General features: G+C 49.4%; 1 protein-coding gene across 1 annotated transcript in view; it reads right to left on the reverse strand.

Moving 5' to 3' along the window:
- WDR27 (WD repeat domain 27) overlaps nucleotides 1-23,981 on the reverse strand; it is a 54,746-nt gene that overhangs the window by 18,985 nt on the left and 11,780 nt on the right. The window contains 25 exon segments of the mRNA XM_089921689.1: nucleotides 1,875-2,215; nucleotides 2,977-3,397; nucleotides 4,004-4,143; nucleotides 4,695-4,941; nucleotides 7,418-7,613; nucleotides 7,615-7,651; nucleotides 9,238-9,278; nucleotides 9,280-9,333; nucleotides 10,077-10,131; nucleotides 10,134-10,207; nucleotides 11,083-11,492; nucleotides 11,667-11,822; nucleotides 12,002-12,235; nucleotides 12,460-12,789; nucleotides 13,014-13,181; nucleotides 13,565-13,681; nucleotides 15,595-15,704; nucleotides 16,967-17,064; nucleotides 18,397-18,404; nucleotides 18,778-18,959; nucleotides 20,332-20,414; nucleotides 20,841-20,962; nucleotides 21,193-21,263; nucleotides 22,180-22,283; nucleotides 23,489-23,694. Coding sequence (XP_089777815.1) covers nucleotides 1,875-2,215; nucleotides 2,977-3,397; nucleotides 4,004-4,143; nucleotides 4,695-4,941; nucleotides 7,418-7,613; nucleotides 7,615-7,651; nucleotides 9,238-9,278; nucleotides 9,280-9,333; nucleotides 10,077-10,131; nucleotides 10,134-10,207; nucleotides 11,083-11,492; nucleotides 11,667-11,822; nucleotides 12,002-12,235; nucleotides 12,460-12,789; nucleotides 13,014-13,181; nucleotides 13,565-13,681; nucleotides 15,595-15,704; nucleotides 16,967-17,064; nucleotides 18,397-18,404; nucleotides 18,778-18,959; nucleotides 20,332-20,414; nucleotides 20,841-20,962; nucleotides 21,193-21,263; nucleotides 22,180-22,283; nucleotides 23,489-23,694 — 4,005 coding nt within the window.

Consider the following 23,981-nt stretch of genomic DNA (forward strand, 5'->3'; position numbering starts at 1 on the left):
ATTTACTTCATACTTTCTATTTTCTATCATAAGCTTCCACAATACCCTGTGAACAGTTTTAAATATACGTTTATTAGGTGGATGGACCTACAGTCTGTCATAGAGTGAAAAAAGTCAGAAAGAGAAAAACAAATACCGTATGCCAACACATGTCTATGGAATCTAAAAAAAAAAAAAAATGGTTCTGAAGAACCTAGGGGCAGGACAGGAATAAAGATGCAGGTGTAGAGAACAGACTTCAGGACACGGGGAGGGGGAAGGGTAAGCTGGGACGTAGTGAGAGAGTGGCACGGGCATATATACACTACCAAATGTAAAACAGATAGCTAGTGGGAAGCAGCCGCATAGCACAGGGAGATCAGCTCAGTGATTTGTGACCACCTAGAGGGGTGGGATAGGGAGGGTGGGAGGGAGATGCAAGAGGGAAGAGATATGGGAACATATGTATAACTGATTCGCTTTGTTATAAAGCAGAAACAAACACACCTTTGTAAAGCAATTATACTCCAATAAAGATGTTTTTAAAAAAACACTATTTAAACCTTTACATATTTTTTAGATTTTCAATTCAAATTAGCTGTCTTGTGTTACATATTTACATCATAAAAAAATGCAAATGCAAAATCTCATTCAGACACACAAAAAAAGAGTAATAGCCAATCAGATTTTTTAAATATGTAAGGAAAAAACATCTGCTATAATTCTTAAAGATATCAATAAATCATAAAAAAGATTTACATACTTTCATTCTAAAAATAAGCCATTTAATGATATAAAACATAATTCAAAAATATGAAAATATGGCCCTCACTTTTTTGTGAACTGGATGATAAAATGAGTTAAATTCTGCTTGTCCAACACAAGGAGACAGCTACAGGGGTAATTCTCAGAAGAGGTCATTACAGTGTAGCAGGATGCTTGCAAAAGAGCATCACTGATGCATGATAAATGTGGCTACACTTGTCAGTAAGCTTAGAAGAAATCAGAAACGACCTATTTTCTATTTTACTGGAAATAGGACATTTGGGCCAATTGTGATTTGTGCTTCCCCTGAATTTGGACTTACAGGATGACAGGCCTTACGGGGCTGTGGTTAGTTGGAACTCTTTGATGTACACTGCGTAACTGAACAGAAATTTAAGAAAACAAGCTATTAAAACATGGTGTAAACCTCCGTAACCTTAAACTCCTGTCCTTTCATTCCATCGTATACCATTCAGATGTTTATTTTCAGGAAGTAAAACCAGTTATTTTCCCATCAAAACCCCTCAGAACCGTTTTTCCCAACCTAACACCTCTCATCCAAGAGCACGCCACGGTGAGTCCTGGAATACCACACTCGGCACTGAAAGACCCTGGGGTCTGCGGTGACTTGGGCCCCTGTCCAGTCCCTGTGTGAGCAGCTGCCCAGCACAGACGACATCCTTAGCCATTTCCTAAAGCGAATGCACTGAAACTCCTAGCGAAAAGACACGCAGTTTTCAGAGAGAGGAATTCTCCCCGCGCTGGCATCCCAGACGGTCACTCATGGCCCAGGAGGGAGCATCTGGAAGGAAACTTCCCAGGACCCCTGTAGGGTCACCCCCCTGTAGGGGCACTGGCTCAGAGAGGTGCCCACTGTGAGGGGGCCTCACAGCACTGTGTGAAGACGGGTCTAGTCACGGCCCACCTCCTGCCTGGACTGTCCCCACGCCCTCCCTGCATCGCCCCGTGGCTCTCTGGTCCAGACATGGCCACAGAGCCAGGGACCAGGAGGACAGGGGCCACGGCAGACGCTGGGCAGAGCACGTGGAATCTGGAGGATGGTCTCCCGGAGCTGCTTTGTTCTCTCCCGAGGGAACGAGGGACCCTCAGACTGCAACTTCAGGACCCACCCAGCACGGGGGACCTGGGAACACCCCCGACAGAGGGGAACCTCGGAGGCTGGTGCTGGGTCCCTGAGCAGGAGCCTGGCTGGGGCTGCCGCCAGGGTCACCAGGTGCCTGCTCCTGGGAGCATGAGGAAGGAGCTAAGTGCAAAGCCCCTTCACCCTCCTGCAGCCCGTTCCGGACCCCAGCCCCGGCCCCCAACACGCAGAGCCGCACCCAGAGGCTGAGCTGGGCCCCTGGCGGCACGACTGAGCCATTTCCAACGTCCACGTAGACAAGGGGATGCGCAGCACCCACGCGCATGCACTCGGGCGCTGTGAGGGCACCGGCCTCCTCCTCAACCCCTCCTGATGGCCCCCCGCCCGGAACAAAACCCTATGTGACCAAGGCCCATGAGCCCAAGGGACTGACCCCTGCCCGGGTCAGCGCCCCCAGTCCAACCCCGCTCCTCCGTGACCCCGCTTCCCAAGAGCTGGGCTCCCCCATCAACCTGGCTCCCTTCCCCACGTCACACACCTGCGGCTCAGGTTACCTGTCAGGGAGGGTCCCCCAAGGGGCTCAGGCTCAGGGTGTCTGACCTGCGTTGAACCCACTTGCTTCTTTCTTTGTAAGACTACAAAATTCTCAAGTGTCAGGACCTTGCTGTGTCATTCACTCATGTGCCCCTGTACTTGGAACAGTGCCAGATACCAGTGGTTACCAATAGGTATGATACAACTAAAGGGGTTCATTCACAGGTAGATTACTATACATGCGCACACGTGCACACACGTGTATATACACACATGTACATGTACACAAAGGTGCGTGTGCGCGTGTACACATAAAGCCTGCACATATATGTGTGCATGTGCACTGCGTGTTACATGGATATACACATATGTACCCACACACTGGCTTTAAGGCGGGAGTTGTTGAAATAAACACTGCCACAGTAAACCACCCTGGGTTATTTCGACTGAATTTTTTACAGAGAGAAAAGAGAAGCACTTGGAAAACCAGATCTTGACAAAACTTAATCTCCTCAAAGTTTCATGTAAAATCCACTATTACTCATTATTTTTGTCAGAGCTATAAAAACAGGGAGCCTTTAAAAGAAATGTGTCACTTCTTAAGGTGCATCTCCTCGAAAGGGCGCTGCAGGGTAAGTCGTGCGGGGAGAGGCTCCCGGCGCCCGGCCCTGGACTCTGCGGGTCCGCCGGCTGTTCCTGCCCTTCTCCCGAGGCGACCCGGCGGGCTCTGCTCGGAATCGAGCTGCACCCGAGCCCCCACTGGAGAAAGCAGCTTATGGCCCGACCCGGGCGCAAGGAGAGCTGTGCTCCGCTAGGGCCGGGAAGAGCGCCACCGGCGCGTGCGGGACAGGCGCGCTGAGCGCTGCGAACCCGCGCCTGCCGCCCAGGGACGGGAGGTGCGCGTCGTAGCGACCCCTCCGGTGGAAGTGACACCAGATCCATGCCGAGCCGGCCCCGGCAGAGTGGGGCGAGACACAGGAGCTGGGCTTCCCACGTAGGACACCCAGCCGCCTTCATCTAAGAGAGCAGCTCACCAAGACCACACCCACGGCCCAGGCCACGGGGTCCCTCCTGCCTGAGGCGAGGCCCCCGACGGCTCAGCTGGGCGCTAAGAAGGAGGTGGCATCCCAGCCTGGTTAAATACTGCGCCATGGACCAAGGAGTTTAACGTGAACGAACAGTGTTTGGGAAAAAAAGGCAATTTAGAAGAGCAAAAAATGTATTTAAAATGCCAAAATGCCAAAACATAAAACGTTCACAGGGTGTTAAAGGGACTTGACTGACCCCTGCTGAGGTTCCAGCAGAAAGAGACTCACAGGCCGCCTTACGTCAGGGCCGTGGAGAACCTGAGGCAGGATAGACCCTCCCAGTGCCCCGTGGGCAAACAGAAACGCGCCTCCGCACCATGCAGATGGGCCCCTTAAACTACCCGCGGCAGCCCCCTGGGCTCTGACTACGCAAGGCATTTTTGAGCGCCAACTGTATGTCAGCCAGGTACGGCTCTGTCCTCAAGGAGGTTGGAGTCTCAGGATCTCACGGGGAGGGTGCGTCACACACCGTCCCCCGGCACGGAGAGCTTTAGGGAGGCACGGCCGCTGAGCAAAGGAAGGCCCTGATTTCAACCAGACAGGCCAGGGCGGCCTCGTGGGGCAGCGATGGGGCCAGTGTTGACACAGAAGCAGGAGTTTGCCGCTGGTCCAGGCCACGGAGGCAGGTGGTGGGAGGTGCAGTCTGGCCATCTGCCAAGACCTCCCGGGGGAGTGCTGTAGACGTGGAGCATGTGAGCTCATCTGTGTTCTAGCAACAGCTCCCCGAGGCTGGATGGGAAGAAGCCAGCGTGGGGACCCTCACCCAGTGGCCTTCTGCCAGGGTTAAGAGCATGAGCTCTGCGGCCAGCCAGTGCCTGAGGTCACACGCACGGCCCACAGGTCTCGGGACTTGCCAATGCTAGGGTCTCAGCCGCCTCGTCTGTGAACTAGGATTCCTGTGAGGACACCACGCCGGAACATGTGGCGCATAGGAACCCTCGGTGAGCAGTATTTATCACCAACTGCACCCAAGAGGGGACAGGGAAACATCTGGGGTTTGCCCTTTTTCTGTCCTGGTCAGTGCCCCTGGGGCATCTAAAACTCTCCAGGGCTTGGTGCATGTCACAGCAGCGCCCACGGTGCAAGAGAATGGCCTGGGCCCAGCAATTCGGGCCCCCCTTGGATGCCTGGCCCGAGACCAGAGGGTCCACACCCACACCTGAGGAGACCAGGCAGGGATGAGACAAGAGCAGTGGCCAGAGTCTGCCTGCAAAGTTGATTCCAACTCGGAAGCAGCTGGGACCTCGAGGAATTGAAAGCCAGACGTTGAAATGGTGGCGTGTGTTTTAGCAGCAGGGTGGTTGGGGAAGAGCCCGGTGCAGACGGGCTGCTTGGAGTGGCAGGAGACGGCCGCTGGGACAGGAAGGCTGACAGAGGGCTGGACCGCACACCCCTGTACCTCCCTTCTGAGGGTCTGCACTCACCGCGGTAACACACGTCAACCCTCTTCCGGGATTTTAAATACGAGTCAGTCTGGGAACAGACAGAGGCCTGGGGAGACCCGGGGACCAGTCCAGACCCTCCAATACATGGGAAGTTGAACGAGTTCAGTCAACCTGCTTCTCTATTTTATGTACCTTCAAAGTCCCCGTAAAATCAAGTTCTGTCTAACAATAGGAAGGACGTGGGATTCCAGCCAAACGCAGACTTCTCTCATCTTCCAGACAGAATAAATGTCCCAGTCCTCATTGCTCTGCGGCACCCTTTCCTCTCATTTTACGATGCTTAAAGAGTCAGCTTTGTGTAAATGTTATTCACGCCCACATCTACCACCTTCTAGATGACAATTTCTTTGAAAGCAGAAATCATTTCTAATTCAGCTTCTGACCTTCTACTGCAGGAAGCAAAATTCTGTGCATTTCTCCTTAAACTCGTGGGAACAAACGAATTGTGTGAAATTAGTTGCACGCAAAGATCGAAAGTTTTCTAAGGCAATGTCCACCAGCCTTCATAAATTTGTATTTTAAAAATGGCTTCCAGTTAATGACTTTAGCATATGCTAAGAAATTCACATGCATTATCTTATTTAATCCTTATAACAGAGAAAAGTATTCTATGCAAAAGGTTAACATATCTTCTTTTATGAAATGGAAACAGAGGAAGATGTCAGACAAAACAGCATCACGTTACTTTTCAAAATGAAATAACTTCTCTGAGAATATGAGAAAAACTGGTTACCTAAGTTGAAAAGAATCGTCTTTACCATTATTCTAAAGCCAGGGCTTTATTTTTATAAGTAAAAGAGCGTCTAAAGCTCCAAAATCGTATTTTTCATTTTTAACTTAAACAGATGAAACAAATTTGGGAACCAAATTGAAAAAAAATCTCACACTAGGCTCTAATATGCCAAGTTTCAATCAAGTCTTTATGACTCTGTGATAAACTCCAGAAAGAAATAAAGATTAGAACATGCAAAAAGAAAATGTAGAGTGGAAACGCTGACAAGCCATTTTCCACACACAGAAAATGATGACGGTGACGACGACAGCAATGATGATGACAGCTTTGAAACGACCACCTTTAATAAGAGTCACGTACAATACATTCAAAAGTTAAATGAGCAAAGAAATCTTTTTCTAATACTGCAACTCATAATACTTCAGAGACAGCAAGTGTCCGAAAGCATGGAAAGAAGTATGTTTTAAATGTAACACTTAACAGCATTAAAGGAACATCACATGTGCGATTCCTATTTATCTTCATGACTGAAACATTTTAACTAAAGAATGGCGATATTTGGTAAATTTAGTCAATTCTTACTGCATTATATTAACTAAAGACTCTAAGAAACTCTGCAAAAACTGATCAAATACACAACCTATGTAACATTTCAAGAGAGACACTTGGATGTTAGAAATATGTATCTTTAAGATAAATTTTACGTACTGCATTTTGAGAATAGTACATTAAACATTCTAAGTGCTATTCGTCAAACTATAACCCCTAGAGTCTGTGTGCAGACTGGTCTTTTCAAGAAACCCATTGCCCTCAGCACGTACATCTCATTTCCTGTAAGGGACTGTATCCGTTGCTTTCTGTTGGTAACAGTCAGTTGTGACTCAGGTCAGCAGATTCCAGGGATGGACAGCCATCCCAGGGGCACAAGGACCTGCATCTGGAGGTGAACGCCTCTGCCCTTTAAGATTCTGTGCCGGGGCTTCCCTGGTGGCGCAGCGGTTGAGAGTCCACCTGCTGAGGCAGGGGACGCGGGTTCGTGCCCCGGTCCGGGAAGATCCCACATGCCGTGGAGCAGCTGGGCCCGTGAGCCATGGCCGCTGAGCCTGCGCATCTGGAGCCTGTGCTCCGCAACGGGAGAGGCCACAACAGTGAGAGGCCCGCGTACCGCAAAAAAAAAAAAAAACAGTAAAAAAAAGAGAGTCCTTTTAAGCAATGCGGTAAGACTTCACTGAAATAAAGAGGATACCCTTGAATCATCATGCAGATTTCAGAAGGCATTATACATTAAACCCTTAATTTAGAAAGCCATTCCAAATATATCAAAAATCAAAATTGTAGCTGTAGTCCTACAAACAAAAGTTTTGTTCACAAGTATCTCAGTTGTTCTTTTGGGTAACAAAGTGTCTTCTGAACTAAACTGTGAGGCAATGAATTCATTGAAGGGGCCACCTCCTCAATTCCCCGATTTTCAACCGTCAGCTGTGAGTATTTTTAAACACATCCTCTGTAGAGACAGACTAGCTACATCCTACAGAGAGAACCTGCGGATTCACAAAGGCTGCTTCGCATTCCCGCAGCACCTCCATGGCTGTCACCCAGTCTGCCTAGCGCTTGAAACACCCAAACGCTCCACCACATTTTAAGTGAAAATGGATTACCAGTAAAATCAAAAACTGGGCCCATAAACTAATCAAAGACAAAAGTGTAAACATTAACATTCGATACAGAATTAAAATGTCTTCTAATGTCAAGGCTTAGAAGAATTTCATGCCCAGTAAAAACTACCGTTGAACCTGGCAGCAAACTGATTGCATCGTACCTTTGCATCTGCTAAACACTTTAAACAAAGTTGACAAAGGCTGTGCACTGTCAAAAACTCACTCGCTTTCCTTTGACAAATTTGGTGGACGGGACAAGAATGGGCTCCCGCCGTGATGGCGGCGCTGCAGCCGCACTGAGGTCGAAACCTCCAGGGTCCTGCTCCAGCCAGCAGCAACCACGAGGCCTGTGACTCGGTTGGGAACTCCTTCCAACCAGAGACGTACAGATGGATGATTAGGTATGATTCTGAGGCCCAACAGGAGAGGCCTGACCACAGCCCCTCCCCTAGCTGATCCCAGGCAACTGGCCGGAGCCAGTGGGCACACTGCTCAAACGGTGGGGAGACCCGGGCGGTATGGATTTCCAGGTGGGAAGCCAAGAGTCTACTTAGAGGTAAGTGAGGCTGCAGATGTCAGACACCCCATAATAGAGGTGGAACGGCCGTCCGGCATGTAGGTACTGAGATGGAAGACAGGTCTGGGCCAGAGGTTAGACGGCGAGGCCGTGGGCGGGAGAGACCCCAGGCACAGGCTGCACACATGAAGGACAAGCCCTCGACACAGCACGTGGTGGGTAAACTTCATCAATGTGGCATAGGAGGGACAATGTACCAATGACCTAACCTTCAATGTTTAGCCCAGAGCACTGTCTTAAAAAGTATATGTGGGAGGGCTCCCCTGATGGCGCAGTGGTTAAGAACCCGCCTGCCAATGCAGGGGACATGGGTTCGAGCCCGGGTCGAGGACGATCCCACATGCCGCGGAGCAATGAAGCCCGTGGACCACAACTACTGAGCCCACGTGCCTAGAGCCCGCACTCCAAAACAAGAGAAGCCACTGCAGTGAGAAGCCTGCACACGGCAACGAAGAGTAGCTCCCGCTCGCCGCAACTAGAGAAAGCCCGCGCACAGCAATGAAGACTCAACGCAGCCAAAAATAAATAAATAAAATAAAATAAATTTTTAAAGAAAGTATATGTGGCGGAAAAGTATAGAGTAGAAAGAGTACTAGGTTCAATAATAAACCCGATGCTAACACCAAAACATGCAGAAATCCTCACTCAAGGCCAGAATAATCAGGGTGACACATTTCTGCTATAGGTGCTTTTTGGTTGGTTGGTTTGGGGTTTTCTTTTAGCAAAAGGTTCTAGCATAAAGATGTCACATTTCTAACCAAAATATACTAGAACCTGTAACACCTTGTATCAGTCCTTCTGAAATTTCAAGTATAACACTTTTCAGAAGAATTTGACTTAGACCTTTGAATAAATTAAAAGTTTATAAAATGAGTGTCTGAAGCTCAGAGCTTTGCTTCTAAATAAATTAAAATCAGTGCTCTTTATGTTAAAATGATGATGTTAGCCACAAAAGCTCAAAACTTAAAGTTTTGGAATCAATTTGCTATTCAACAGCAACCGCTGTAATTTTTGCCATCTTCCACATGAAATGGGGTAAACTGTTCAGTTCATCACAGGGTGCACATACTAAGTGTAGCAGTTTACTTTTTAAATGTACTAAATTACTATGTTATTTAATAGGCCAGAAGCATCAGGTTATATCACCCTGCTATATGTCATATGCTCTATTGCCTCCAGTTTTATTTTTCCTTTGAGGCTCTTTTCACTACTGAGATGAAGCCATTACACAAAGGACCATGAGCTCCCCGAGTTCCCGGCGCTCAGCCCGAGCCTGGGGCTTGGACCTTCAGCACATGCTTTCGCTGGAAGGGCAATGGTAAGGATGTGATGGGAGGACAGCAGGAGAAAGGATACAGGGATAAAAATCACTCACTGCTGATAAGCTAGTAATCTGCTGCATCTGTCATGGGGATCCTGAAAACAGGCGTGCACCTGCTCTTCTGTTTATACCTGGAAGAGAACGAAACATGATCCATCATTTTGTTTCCCTTTCACTACAACTAAAGATTCTACCTTTAAAAAACTTGAAAATAAAAAAAAGTTTTCATGCCACTTAATAATCATATTTTACTAACACTAAAGGAATAAGCGCGGCTGTAAGCACGAAAGGCGCGTCACACGCGACCCCTCCATCAAACCACAAGGACACCTGGAAGCACAGCAAATACAGAGCAGGGACGGGAAGCGAGCACGCTGGTCTCGGGAAGAGGAAAGCGGGGGGAGGGAACGGGGCTCGGAGGGGAGGCCTCCAGTTTTCTCTGCAAGGTTTCGTTTCCTCAAAAAGTTTTGAAAAAAAAGACAGTAAAGCATTAATATCTGCCGAAGTCAGGTGTGGCCAGGCAGGTGTTCAGTAGCCCACACGAACGTACATCTGTGGATATATATGAAATATTCCGTAATTTCAACTTATTATAAACAGCAATGGTTCTACATACGAAATGAGTTAAATATGTTGCTGAACCAGGGTGATGACCCCCTTTCCTGAGCCCCGGCCACTGGCAAGATCACCCCAAGCCCAGGGACGGCCCTACAGGGAAGCTCCACGTGTGGAGAAGGGGGATTTCTGGTAACAGGAGGCTATTATCACATTTTGGATGGCATTTGTAAATGTAAACGCTTTATTTACACATAACTCCTTGTTGAAATGCGGCACCCCGAGTCCAGACAGGACAGGCCCGAGAGGAGATGACTGCCTTCATGCGGCGCCTTTGCTGGTGTCGATGTGATGCTCGAGCAGCTGAAACTCAAGGCCGAGGACGACAAAATAAACGCGTCTATGTAATAAAACTGCACAGACTGTACAGACTTAGGAAATGTCTTTGCCCTGCAATGAAAATCAGTAATTATTACTAACAAAATAAATGTCAATAAAAACTCTACTGCTCTAAATATGAAATCCTTTCATCTTAACACCAAACATCTATTTATTCTAAATGTATAGAATGTACTTTGTTAGAACCAGCTTAGTTTTTGGTTTTTCTTCCTGACTTTCTAAAAGATGTTACATGATTAAATTTTACTGTAATGAGTGTTTTGAATTCTGGCCGTTTAAAAACTCTAAAATAACTGGGCAGTAAACATATTCAAGCCAAAATTCTAAACCTGTTTTAAAACATAGTTCTGAGGTGTCTGCTGCCTCATTGCACAGCCCATGTCACAGGGTAGAAGTTGATAGGACTAAGGGCCTAAAACAAATTCCCTCTCTCTTCACTGCTGCCAAGAGCCTCACCCTGCAGAGGCCTGGGAATTAACCAACTTTCCCTTCCTGATTAGTTTCCCCAGGATTCAGTCCCTTTTTACAAGGCTCATAGAAAATAAATGCTAACAGCTTTCTTGAAAATATGCTTTTTGCCAGCACAATCTGATGAATCGAAGCCACGTCTCCTGTCATCACCTCTTTTCCTGTCATGTTCCTGTCCCCCTTTCCCATTCCATTTCCAAATGATCTCCTATAAGTTCACTGAAACATTTTTTTCCCCAGAAGGTACTTCCTCCACATAGTATCCCTTGGGCATATTTTCATCTGTACTACAAAATCACGTTGAATTTAAATTATTCCAGTATTTTAGTATTAATCGCTGTCATTTTTAGGCCACACAAACGAAAGGCTTATTTAACTGTGTGTACATATGTGCACGCATGCATGTACTTGTGTGCTGTGCACGCATGCATGTCACGTATGTGTACACACACACGCACACCACGCACGCACACACAGAAGAAAGTCCTGAACCATCGATCAGTGTCACTGTGCTGCCCAGCTGCCCAGCCTCCTGGTTAGGGTAGGACACGGGGACCCTGGAGAAGCTCTGCTCGGACAGCGGACTGCCCGACAGTCTCCCTGGAGTCACCATTACCAGACGCAGTGCCGGCTCTGTCCTGCGGACCGACCACACCTTCAGCGTCCGTCCCAGGAAGCGGACAGTGCTCACTGCTCTGTCGTGACCTGAGCGGGACAGAGCAGGAAGGAAGGACCGAGTACCTTCATCCAAAACACCAGAACCGCACCTCGTCCAGGAAGAAGTAACGCTGGAAGCCAGAGGCATTTCCGAGCCAAGCGACCCAGAGGAACCAACGCCCAAGGAGGTGGATTTTACTTCATTTAAAGGCTAAATATGGTTTCTGAAGAAGGTGTTGAACTGTGACGTAACCCATCGGCTTGACCAGCAATTACAGCATCAGAATAATTAAACTTGCAGATAACGGACCGGTTATCACTTACTGCATCCATCCCCTCCTTTTACAGGAAAATAAGCGTCTGCTCAGGAAGGGACAGGCAGTACTGCCCAGGTCATGCCGCTGGCCAGCGCGACGGCCGTCCAGACGAGGGGTCCCGCGCCCCGTCGGCCCCAGCGCTGGGCTGCCCGGCCCGTCAGCTCCGTCCTGATGAAGCGGCGGCAAGCGCTGTGGCTTCTGTCTGGGCCCCGTCCCGCCCCGCCCTAGTGACCAACTCGAAAGGCCTTCGCAGCGGTGGGGGAGAGGGGCACCCTTAAAGTCACCCCCAGACGCTGCCACCGCCTGCCACGCTGAGGAGCCCGTGCGGCGAGAGGCTTCTTGGAGGTGGGTTCTTGGAGTCTGGGAAATGAAAACTGTGGTCCTGCGAGAAGTGGTGCCAAACGGAAAGGGCAGGGCTGGGCTGCCCACTAGACTCCGGCGGGTGCGCCGGCTGGCGACGGGGAGACACTCGCACCAGAAAACCAGCGATGCTCCCTGTGCTGCAGCAAAGCTGCGCTTCTGAGCCGCTGCCACGCGCTGGGAAGGGCTCCAGCCCCACGTCCTGGGCGCCGTGATCCTGGGCGATCCAAGGCCTCAGATCTCCCGAGTCTGACACTTCGTGACTGAAATAGCAGGGCTAGGAGACATCCTTGCCGTCGCAAGGAGCTCACCACCAGCAGCCTGTGCTCACGTGGGCTCGGCGTGTGAATTACAGATGGTAATTTAGAGATTAGACAGTGACTTGCAACATCACCACATCACACCTGTCAGAAAACTAACAGGAAGAACTGGAAACACCGGGAAAGATGCACATTGCAGCTCTGTGACATGACCTCGAGAAAACTGAGAGCTAAAATTTACCGAGCAGAAAACTATCCGAAATGGCTTTGCTGCCCTCTGGTGTAAGTTTCCGGGAGCTTCGCCGAAGCACCAAGGCCGCAGAAGGGGCGGCACCTCGGCGCTTCCTCGGGACGCCGCGCCCCCGCGCCCCCCGCGCAGACACGGCGCTGCGGCCTCCGCGTGGGCGCGGAGGGCCGGACACCGTCCCTTCGGACCTCCGGACGCGCCCCTGTCGCGCTGAGCGGCCTTTCCTCGCACGTCAAACGAGGGCGCTCGCACCACCCACCTCGCCAGGCGGCAAGAGGCCGCGGGGCCACGCGTGGTGGATCCAGCGGGGCCCCCAGTCATCCACTGCGGAGCGAGACACCCTCCTCTCGTCCTCCCAGCCCTCCCACCACTGACTAGCATCCCTCCCCGGCTCCCGACGGCGCGGCTGCAGTACCCAAGCAGGCAGGGGCGCAGCGGAGCAGACGCCATAAGGAGCCTGCCCGGCGCCTCAGGACAGACCCGCAACTCCCAGTGACAACAACGGGACCCCAACGGGACCTTCTCCTCCAAGCTCCGCCTGGGCACACGAAGCGCGGAGCCGGAGGCCTGTGCCGACGCGTGGCCTCGGGGTGAGCGCCGGGACCCCAGGGACCCCAGCCAGGACGCGCTTTCCTCTGTGTCCACGTGTCACACACGTCTTCTCTTCTCTCGCCTCCGAAGAAGACCGATATGCCGGGTGTGGGCTGGGACGCGCTCTAGAAACAGAGTGAGCGACACAAAACCCAGGCCCGCAGTCCTCTCTCCCCCAGGGAGGAGGCTCCCGCCCGGGCGAGAAGCAGGACGGACGGTGGGTGGACAGGGATGGGGCGCAAGGTCCCCACCAACAGGAAGGGCAGCGGGAAGGGGGCCAACTCGGCAGCGCCCAGACAGACGAAGGACTCAAGACCCAGAAGCAAGAGTTCTCAGCTCAGTTGCATCCTTTTATAAGAATTCGTTTTCATACAATTCCATAATACTTAATGAAATTTTAATTACTTTAATCTTCCGAAATAACTGACCCCAGGATCTGGCTTTACACCCCTTGCCCTCAGCCCGACATGAGAGGGGGTGGGCCCCCCAGGGACGCGTTCAGACCCACCCAGCCTGTCCCCGCGTCTGCCCGGTGCCAGGCACAGGCTAAGAGGAGGCATGGGGCCAGGCTCCCCACGTCTCCATGCCGGACAGCAGCGTGTGGTGGGAAACGACGTTCTAAAGCCTAAAGCATAAACACAGACCCCGTTAGTAAATTAAATATCATTGTGATCCGTGGTTTTCACACGGGACACACCACCTGCTTGTGCTCTCAGAGGTCAGGTCCTCCAGGAGGGAATTTTAATTTAGCACCTAATACTGACCACAATCAAACTATCCAGAACACACTTCTCCTATTTCCCTTAGACGATGATGGAAACAAAAACCCACTTTCCTGCCTTCCGGGTAAACGTTGAGAGACCAATCCTATTTTCAAAGCTGAACCGTATGCCCATTAACCAACTACCCGCATGGGGCAAAATGCTGTGCTGATAACAGGAAAGGGGGCTAATGATGACTCTTTTCCCCAAAATGGAAATAGAGCCCATTTTAAAATGCAGGCTGGACTATCTACTGCATTTTCTTAATTCAGCAGAAGCCCTTTTGCCAACAATAAAATCCACAGAGAGACGTCCACAACCAACGCAATCACCGTGGACACCCATCATGGGGGTTGCCCGGTGTACGTGCACGAGGGGCCCTAAAAGCGCACTCCCGACACAGGCACTGAGCCCGGCGGAGCCACGGGCCGTCCTGGAATTACATGGGCTAGAGGCTGGGTGGGTGAGGAAAAGAGACGCTGCAAGAAGCATGCCCCCCAGGCCCTGGTCTGCCCTTGGGAAGGGCCGCTCCTTCCCTCTGTCCGGAGCCGGCTGCAGACTCTGGGAAGAGCTGAGGCCGGGAACCGGAGAGAGGCCGGGGCGTGCTCATCCACTGCCGGGTGTGGCCTCCCCACCGGCTGGGGCCAGTGACCCCTGGTTCCTCCTCTATAGTTCACAAAAACACACGGACTAGTGAAAGATATTTTGTTTTTTCGGTTGTTGTTACAATACCTACCAAGTGTAAGGTTTTTTTTGTGTTTTTTTTTTTTTGCGGTACGCGGGCCTCTCACTGTTGTGGCCTCTCCCGCTGTGGAGCACAGGCTCTGGACGCGCAGGCTCAGCGGCCATGGCTCACGGGCCCAGCCGCTCCGCAGCATGTGGGATCCTCCCGGACGGGGGCACAAACCCGTGTCCCCTGCATCGGCTGGCAGACTCTCAACCACTGCGCCACCAGGGAAGCCCCAAGTGTAAGTTTTGAAGCAAGCAGCACCAGGAGTCTCACGAAGAGCGGTGAGACCTCAAGGTTTAGGACCAGGAACCTACAGGTCCCAGTTACAAAGCCAAAGAGGCAGTAATTTTAACATCATTGTCCTCATCTCAAACCTACTTGCTTAAAAAAGTTCTTTGCCTTGTTCCGTTCATAAAAATGTTTATTTACAAACGCTACTAACTTCCAAACCATGTTTCTGTCCTGTCTGTAAGACGACTTCACTCCCCCAAAACCTCGGGGCCCCTGCCACAAATATGCCCGCAGTTCCGGTCTCACAAATTACACTCACCCTTCTTGGTCTAGCGGAGCTCAGTGGAATCTGGTTTGTTAAATCTCGTCATTTCATTCCCCAGTTCAAGCCATGGTTCTAGTCTGTCCTCGTCTTGAAGGGAACGAGAGTTGCACTTAGCAACTAATAACAAGACCATAATGAGGCTGAACCATGCCCCATAGGGTTAAAAGGCCTGTCCAGAAACCATGCCCACAGGGTTAACAGCAATGGGTGACCAACAGAAACCCTCGAGCTCGTCCTACAGAACAGCAGGTGAGGGAAGAGCTGGTCAGGACCCTCACGGGTAACGCGTCCCGACCAAGCTCGCCTTATCTTTGACTCCCTAGCCAGCTCTATAGATAACGCCTCTGACGTACGGGTCCCTTGGTTACTGGGGCTTCAGTCCCCACCCTTGGGGAGCGAATCTGAGATGTGCTCTCCCGTCTCGTCATGAATAACCCCATGGCATCTCAGCGTCTGGCAAACGGACCTAGTTTGGTAACAAGACCCACTCATAAATCCACATGAACTAAAATTCTACATTTTACCTGAAAAAACAGCAGATCGTCATTGAAGACCAGGGACAAGTGGTTGACTACGCCACAGGCCAGCTGCTGTCCATCTCCTGCTTAAAAACGTGAGAGGAACTCCTTATAAATCATAACTCAGAGGAGTCACACTTGCAGCAGATAAAATGTAGAATCTCCGGTTAACCTGGCGCTCATTTTCTCAGGTAGTGAGGAAACCCGAAACAGGTAACAACAGTCTGCCCATGCCCGGGCACCGAGGGCCCGCCGGGTGCCTCACGTCGTGGCCCGACTTCTACAGCGAGGAGCCTGAGGGCGGGGAGCCAAGGGTCACGCCCAGGACGCAGGTCTGAGCCCAGGCCACCCACTCAACGGCTCTTGAGAGGCATATGCTCGGCTAAGCCATTCCATGTGAACAGTTCCCTAAAACAAGGGAGAAATCAGTTGTAGATCCAACATTCAAACTTGAGGGCCCACTTTTTAATCAAACACTCTGTAAGCAAGCATGTTGAGTATCACAAAAATATTCAGTTTACCGATAACACTACATGTCTAATTTCCTACAATTATTCAAAAAAATTCTTTGGCTAGAACTATATGAAAAACAGAAGGAAGTCAGCACAGTTATAAATAACCGTAAGCTTTAGGGATCTGCTCTGCACAGATGGCAAGCACTCATGGAGGTCAGGGTGAGGGGGTGCTGGTACACAACAGACCCTGGGTTGGGAGCAAAGGCATGTTCTCACCTGTAAGCAAATCTAGGGAGCAGAAATGACGTTTACTTCTGAAAAGAAGAGCTCAGAGTGAAGCTGCCTGGATGAAAACTGCCTCCCGACTTCTTCCAAACTTCACCGAGGAAATTGCTGAGGTCCCAGAAAGGAATTAAAGGCATTCTGATGCACTTGACATCACGGTGCTGCCACGAGGCCAAGAGTGCCCGGCCCTGCGTGCCCTACTCCACCTGGGGGAGGAAGGGCTCAACCCACTGAGGAACCAGAAGACCAGGCCTCCAGGGGGCAGCTGGTGGCTATTCTGCAGCTTCCCTTTGTCTATGAATAAGCCTCTATGTGCAGCCCTCCTGCCAGGCTCCCTTGGAGCTTATGGAGGAGACGGCCACACACACGGAGTGCAGACCTGGACCCACTGCTCGTGTTGCGGGAACTGCAACGCACACACAGACGCTCTGGGCTAATTCTAATAACGTTCCAGGGGAAGTGAGTTTTGATTTTAATCTCGACTCAAACACTGTCATATAACTTCAAGTAACCAAGATTTAAAAAATCTGTTTAAAATGGAACAGTGGGCAGAATAAGAGACTCTTACAAATGCAGAGAAGCGCGGCTCCGGCTGGACTGTGTACCTGAATCCTGAACACAGAGCATGGCAGCTCGGTCGTGGGCCACAGCAAACTGCCTGATGAGCCTGCTTGACAGAGGACTGTCCAAAGGGTACTCCTCACTTCAAGGAGGATAAGAGAAAATAACTGAGATAGTCCGAAGTGGCGTTAGAAATAAAAAATAAACCAGAAACAAGGTGAAGGTTTCCCTATTTACATGTATAACTTTACTCCATAACATTTATATATATGTTTACATAAATGTATATATATATATAAACTCTTATTCAAAACCATGAAATACCACCTATATGCTGCCTACAAGAGACTTACTTCAGAGCTAAAGACATACACAGACTGAAAATGAGAGAATGGAAAAAGCTATTTCATGCAAAGGAAACTACAAGAACACAGGAGTAGCAGTAATCGTATCAGACAAAACAGACTTTAAAACAAAGGCTATAAAAAAAAACAAAGAATGGCATTATATAATGATAAAGGGAGCAATACAAGAGGATATTATACTCATTAACATATACGAACCCAATACAGGAGCACCTAAATATATAAAGCAAATATTAACAGATATAGAGGGAGAAATTGACAACAATACAATAATGGTGGGGGACTTTAACACCCCACTGACATCAGTGGACAAACCATCCAGACAGAAAAGCAATAAGGCAACGTTAGTCTTAAATGACACAACAGAGCAGTTGGACTTAGTAGATATCTACAACACTCCATCCAAAAACAGCAGAATACACATTCTTTTCAAGTGCACATGGAACCTTCTCCAAGATAAATCACATGCTGGGCTACAAAACAAGTCTCAACAAGAGACTGAGGACACAAATTCTATCAGGCATTTCTTCCAACCACAATATCATAAAACTGGAAATCAATTACAGGAAGAAAAATGAGAAAAGCACAAACATGTGGAGACTAAACAACATGCCACTAAAAAACAAATGGGTCAATAAAGAAATCAAAGAGGAAATCAGAAAATACCTCAAGACAAATGAAAATGGAAACACAACTTTCCAAAATCTATGGGATGCAGCAAAATAAGGTCTAAGAGGGAAGTTTAAAGTGACACAGACCTTCCTCAAGAAACAAGGAAATCTCAAGTAAACAACCTAAACTTCCATCTAAAGGAATTAGAAACAGAAGAATAAACAAAGCCCAAAGTCAGCAAAAGAAAGGAGATAATAAAGATCAGAGAGGAAATAAATAAAATAGAGACCAAAAAACAATAGAAAGGATCAATGAAATGAGATTTTTTTTAAAAGATAGAACAAAATTGACAAACCTTTAGCCAGACTCATCAAGAAGAAAAGAGAGAGGACCCAAATAAACAAAAACAAGAAATGAAAGAGGAGAAATTAAAACCAATGCCACAGAGATAGAAAAAAACATTAGAGAATCCTATAAACAGTTATATACCAACAAACTGGACAACCTAGAAGAAATGGACAAATTTCTGGAAACATACAATCTTCAAAACCTGATTCAGGAAGAAATACACAATCTGAATAGATGGATCACTAGCAGTGAAATTGAACTTGTAATTTACAAACTCCCAGCAAACAAAAGTCCAGGACTGAACAGCTTCACCGGGGGAATTCCACCAAACATAAAAATAGCTAATACCTATCCTTCTCAAACTATTCCAAAAACTTGAAGAGATGAAACATTCCCAAATTCATCTACAATGCCACCATTACCCTGATCCCCAAGCCAGACAAAGATACTACAAAAAAAATTACAGGCCAGTATCACTGATGAATATAGATGCAAAAATCCTCAACAAAACATATGCAAGTTGAGGGCTTCCCTGGTGGCGCAGTGGTTGAGAGTCCGCCTGCCGATGCAGGGGACGTGGGTTCGTACCCCTGTCTGGGAGGATCCCATGTGCCGCGGAGCGGCTGGGCCCATGGGCCATGGCCGCTGGGCCTGTGCATCCGGAGGCTGTGCTCCACAGCGGGAGGGGCCACAACAGTGGGAGGCCCACGTACTGCAAAAAAAAAATATATATATATATATATATATATATATATATATATGCAAGTTGAATTTAACAATGTATAAAAAGGATCATACACTATGATCAAGTGGGATTTATTACAGGGATGCAAAGATGGTTCAATATTCACAAATCAATCAATGTGATACACCACATTAACAAAAGGAAGGCTAAAAATCACATGATTATCTCAATAGAAGCAGGAAAAGCATTTAACAAAATTCAACATCCATTCATGATAAACTCTCATCAAAGTTGGTATAGAGGGAGCATATCTCAACATAACAAAGGTCACTTATGGTAAACCCACAGCTAATGTCATACTCAAAGGTGAAAAGCCTGGCTAATACAAAACACCAAAGAATCCCTGCTGGTGCGGATATGCTGGCACCGAAGCTGGGTAAGGAAACGTCAGTGTGCTTTAGAAATGTACATGCAGGGACTTCCCTGGTGGCACGGTGGTTAAGAATCCGCCTGCCAATGCAGGGGACACAGGTTCGAGCCCTGGTCCAGGAAGATCCCACATGCAGCGGAGCAACTAAGCCCATGCACCACAACTACTGAGCCTGCGCGTCTAGAGCCCGTGCTCCCAAACAAGAGAAGCCACCGCAATGAGAAGCCCATGCACTGCAACGAAGAGTAGCCCCCGCTTGCCACTACTAGAGAAAGCCCGTGCGCAGCATCAAAGACCCAACACAGCCAAACATAAATAAATAATTTTAAAAATTAAAAGAAATGCACATGCAAGACACAGACGTAGCATCATGTCTGAGATTCACTTTAAAATGTGAAACTCTTTGGGCTTCCCTGGTGGCGCAGTGGTTGAGAGTCCGCCTGCCGATGCAGGGGACACGGGTTCTTGCCCTGGTCCCGGAAGACCCCCACATGCCGTGGAGCGGCTGGGCCCATGAGCCATGGCCACTAAGCCTGCGCGTCCGGAGCCTGTGCTCCGCAACGGGAGAGGCCACAACAGTGAGAGGCCCACGTACCACAAAAAAAGAAAATAATAAAAAAAAAAAAAATAAAATGTGAAACTCTTCAGCAAAGGGAAACAAGAACAAACTTTTCTCACAATAAGTCTACTCTGTGCTGGCCACTAAAGAACCACCACCAGTATTTTTCATGTTTTGAATTCCTATGAATTATACCCAACTCAGGAGAAGAAATGTCAGCACATTCCCCACCACAAACACCGTGTGAAAACACGCAAGAGGCACAGAAAGGAAGGAGTGAAGGAAGAAGAAAACGCTGAATTTGCACTTCGACGAACGTGAATTCACAAAACGACAGAGCGAAGCTAAACAAAGGTAACTCAGACAAGGAACCCCTCTGCATTTTGTATTTCAGACTACATTACACTAACCAGATTGTTTGTGAGTAGCCGGCTTAGTATTTTTTTTCTTAACAAGTCCGAAATACAGCGGAGGAGTCGATAAGACACAGGAGCTAAAATAAAAACACAAAACCGGTCTGTGAGAGCAAACTTATATGACGGAGTTATTTCAAGGAGACGTGCAACTTAAAGGCAGTTTTGGACGATTAATTCATGCAGATACAGATGTGCAGCATTTGGAAGTGAGGAAAACGTCAAGCTTATTCTTATCCTGCTAAAAAATGAATTCATATTTTTAATGAAAGTCCTGTTGTAAAGTCTACCTTCTATCCTGAAATAAAATAATGTTTCACATGAAAATAAACCACAAGCCATTTACTTTTAAACAAGATAGGAGCCATGGTGTGAGCAATAATTTCTTTATTGCTGGTATAGCTGGGAGTTTACTAAACTTTACTTCTATTTCTTAAGATAAAAAGGAATCTAAATTCTCCCGAGTGATAAACCCACACGTACACATCCTTCCTGAAAGACTGTACCGGGGCGGCACGGACAGATCCCTTCCCACGCCGGGGCGCTGCTGAGACCTCACCGGGGTGGCGGGGTTGACTTCCACCAGGGCCATCTGATTTTCGAACATGGATGTGAGCAAGCAGAAGGCCTGCACGGACCGGTCGTGAGAGAATTAATGATGAACTCGAACTGTGGACGCAGCTTTAGCTGTGCTGATCGTCACGCTGCTTGCAGGGCCCCGTGTGATCCCCTGAACTCTCACACCCACAGTCTCAGTAAGCAGCCACTACAGCGCCATTGGGAGAAAAGAAGGATAAACCACAGTACAGACAGGTGCACTGTGCAGACTCTACGCACAGTGAATGGCCTACGACTGACCTCACGACCACCACTGGTTTTGCTCATCACAGCACACGAGCCAGCAACTTGAATGCGGAGGCTCCTGAAATCTTAATTCCCAGCAAAGAGGAACAAACAAGCAATATGGCAGGGGTGCTCCCTGCCTTCTCCCTGAGTGCCTGCTGCACACAGGCTGGGGCCGGGGGCTCGACCTCAGGACACCAGGACATTAGGAGGGAGCAGACAGGCCCTGCCACTGGGGCCCGCAGCTCAAGGCCCGGCCCATGGAGAGCCGACCCAGCCCAAGCCCGCGGACTAAACACATAACACGGCTGTGAAAGTGCTGGGAAGCGCAGCGTCCCTGTGAGAACACAGAGCTGGGTCTAGGGGACATCCAGTTGGGTCTTAAAGGATAGACCAGTGGGATAGGGGGGCAGGCGTGGGCACGAGGCCAGTGGAGGCTTGGAGAGTTCAGGGACCGTCACGTAAGCGGACAGATGAAAAGGGAGGGGTGACGTCCCACGAGGAGGTGAGGTGTGGCCTGGGCCCCACCCCTGGCCGGCCAGGATCCCTCAGAGCGCAGGGTGCAGGCAGCCGGCTCAGAAGTGGCCTCGGCTGTAGGGCCCACGGGGGGCCGGGGGGGGCGGGCAGGAGTCGGTCATCCCTGCAGCTCAGCGGACACCAGGAGGGGCGAGGAGACGTCGCTCAGCCTGACAGGTGTGAGGGTGACCAGGCACCACACCAAGGCTGCGGCGAGAACACAGGCAGAGCCGACTTCAGGGTCCCTGACGCGGCCTGGCCGAGCCCCAGGACAAGGAGGGAGGGCGCCGGGCTGCCAGCGGGACTGGGGACACCAGGAGAGGCCAGGGCAGCGCAGCGGTGACCCGCCAGCCTGGTGAGAGCAGCTGGCGCTGGGGACCAGCACATCTTGTCCTCCTCACCTCTGACCTCCAAACGCAGCAGGCAAAGCAAAATTTTAAAGTTACACAAAATTCACACCAAAGATCCTTTGAACGTAGGTCTTACCCTTGCAACGTAAAATGGCCTCCAATTCAAAGTCTGCCAACTTAAATATGAATAAACCCGCTGAGCTTCCAGTCCGCAAGCAGCTGGCATTCTCAGAAGAAAGACTAATTTTAAAAGAAAAGGAGAAAAAAGTGTCCTGATCTTCCTCAGCTCCAGGGCACCGAGAATTGCGCTGGATCCACGTGAGAGGAACAGGTGACGCACAACCTTGGCGACCTGAGGGTCCCTCTGCCTGTGTCCCAGGAGGCCAGTCCGATCACTTATAACCTCTCAGCACATCCCAGGGTCTGGGTTTCCTAGACACCCACTGTCCAGGGAAGACAGGTAGCTCAAAGGGCCACAAGCTGGGCCCAACTCAACTCTGGACGGAGGTTTTTCTCCCCCCTGATGTCACAGGAGGTCAGCACATCGGCCCCCACGAGACCCCACACAGGTGGGCTTCCCCGTGGGCGGGCTCCACGCCTGTGTGACGGCTGCACAGAAGACCCTGCCGGGTGGTGCTGACAGACTGGAGACTGACCGATAGCAGCATGCACATCAAGGCACACACAGATCTGCCATTTCTTCTTCGTTTTTCCGTTTACAAACTAGATGCAGGCTGTAATCTGATTGATCAGCCACCTCCGGTTTCACCACCTGGACTCAGAACGGCTCCACAGACACCTCTGTCCCACATGCGCTTTGGGCATGAAGCCAAACAGCAGCCTCAGCCACTGCCCAGGCTGTTCTCGGGTCCTCAGCCTCCAACACCAGCCCAGGGAGACCAAGCGAGTCTGAGCAGAAGTGGGATCACTGCTCCCTGAGGGACGGTGGGGACCCAAGGCCTCAGACCCACTAGTCAGCTCAAGTTCAGGCCAGGCGCTGTTCCGGAGCAGGCAGGGGCACCTGTGCAGAGACACGACTGCCTGCTGCGCAAGCACAGAAGGGCTGCAGCCGCACCAGCAGCCTCCTCAGGTCTCCCACCCCAGCAGGACCAGAGGCTGCTCTTTAGTCATCTCCAGAGCTCTCCAAACTCTGTGTGGAGCCAAGGGGAATGAGGTCACGACATCACCCTTTGCCCTATTGCAGAAGTCAAGATCTGCCTAGATTTGGGTGAAGAAAATTAATCTCGCTTTTTTAATTAAATAGACTTAAAAATAACTGGCCGAGATTATCAACCTTAAGACATAAAATACGCAGTCCTAAGAACACTTACGGTTATGTCAGACAAAGATAATTCGCTTTATTTTAATCATTCTAGAAAAAAAATGAACCTAATTTAGGAAGGAGGCTTTCTCCATACGGCCGTGGTGGAGTCCATGGTACTTACAATCCACAGTCACAGGGCGCCAGGCTCAGGACAGGAAGTGTCACTTCAATCTCTTCTCCTGTGTCCGGTGCCTTTGTGGAGGGAGGCTGACTGTCTTCTACGGACAGAATTACTGACAATCTGAGAGGCGACATTAAAATGATGTCAAGGTCAAAGCTAACAGCTGACCCAGTGGGATGTTGTAGGAAATGCATGTTGCTGGAAAGCTCAGATCACAAATCAAGAAAAATCCTTAGGCTTATACATTATAAAGCACAAGGTTAGAAATAAACATTAGACCCTATATCATGAGGCCTGTAGGGAGAGAGATGGAGTCTCAAGGATAGATCCACAGAAAGGGGGTGAGGAGGAAATGGTCTACTTAGAGATAACTGTGAATTCCTAAAGTGGGCTTATTACTTCATAATAAATGAGTATTTACACAAGAAATAATGAAAGCCAAGGCAAACACATTAGGAAAAAATAGATCTAATGGATAAAGGCAATTTCTGAC

The sequence above is a fragment of the Delphinapterus leucas genome, chromosome 12, assembly GCF_059928025.1.
Source record: "Delphinapterus leucas isolate spDelLeu-1000000601 "Yukka" chromosome 12, BTC_Dleu_Yukka2, whole genome shotgun sequence".
In the NCBI taxonomy this organism is placed as follows: domain Eukaryota; kingdom Metazoa; phylum Chordata; class Mammalia; order Artiodactyla; family Monodontidae; genus Delphinapterus; species Delphinapterus leucas.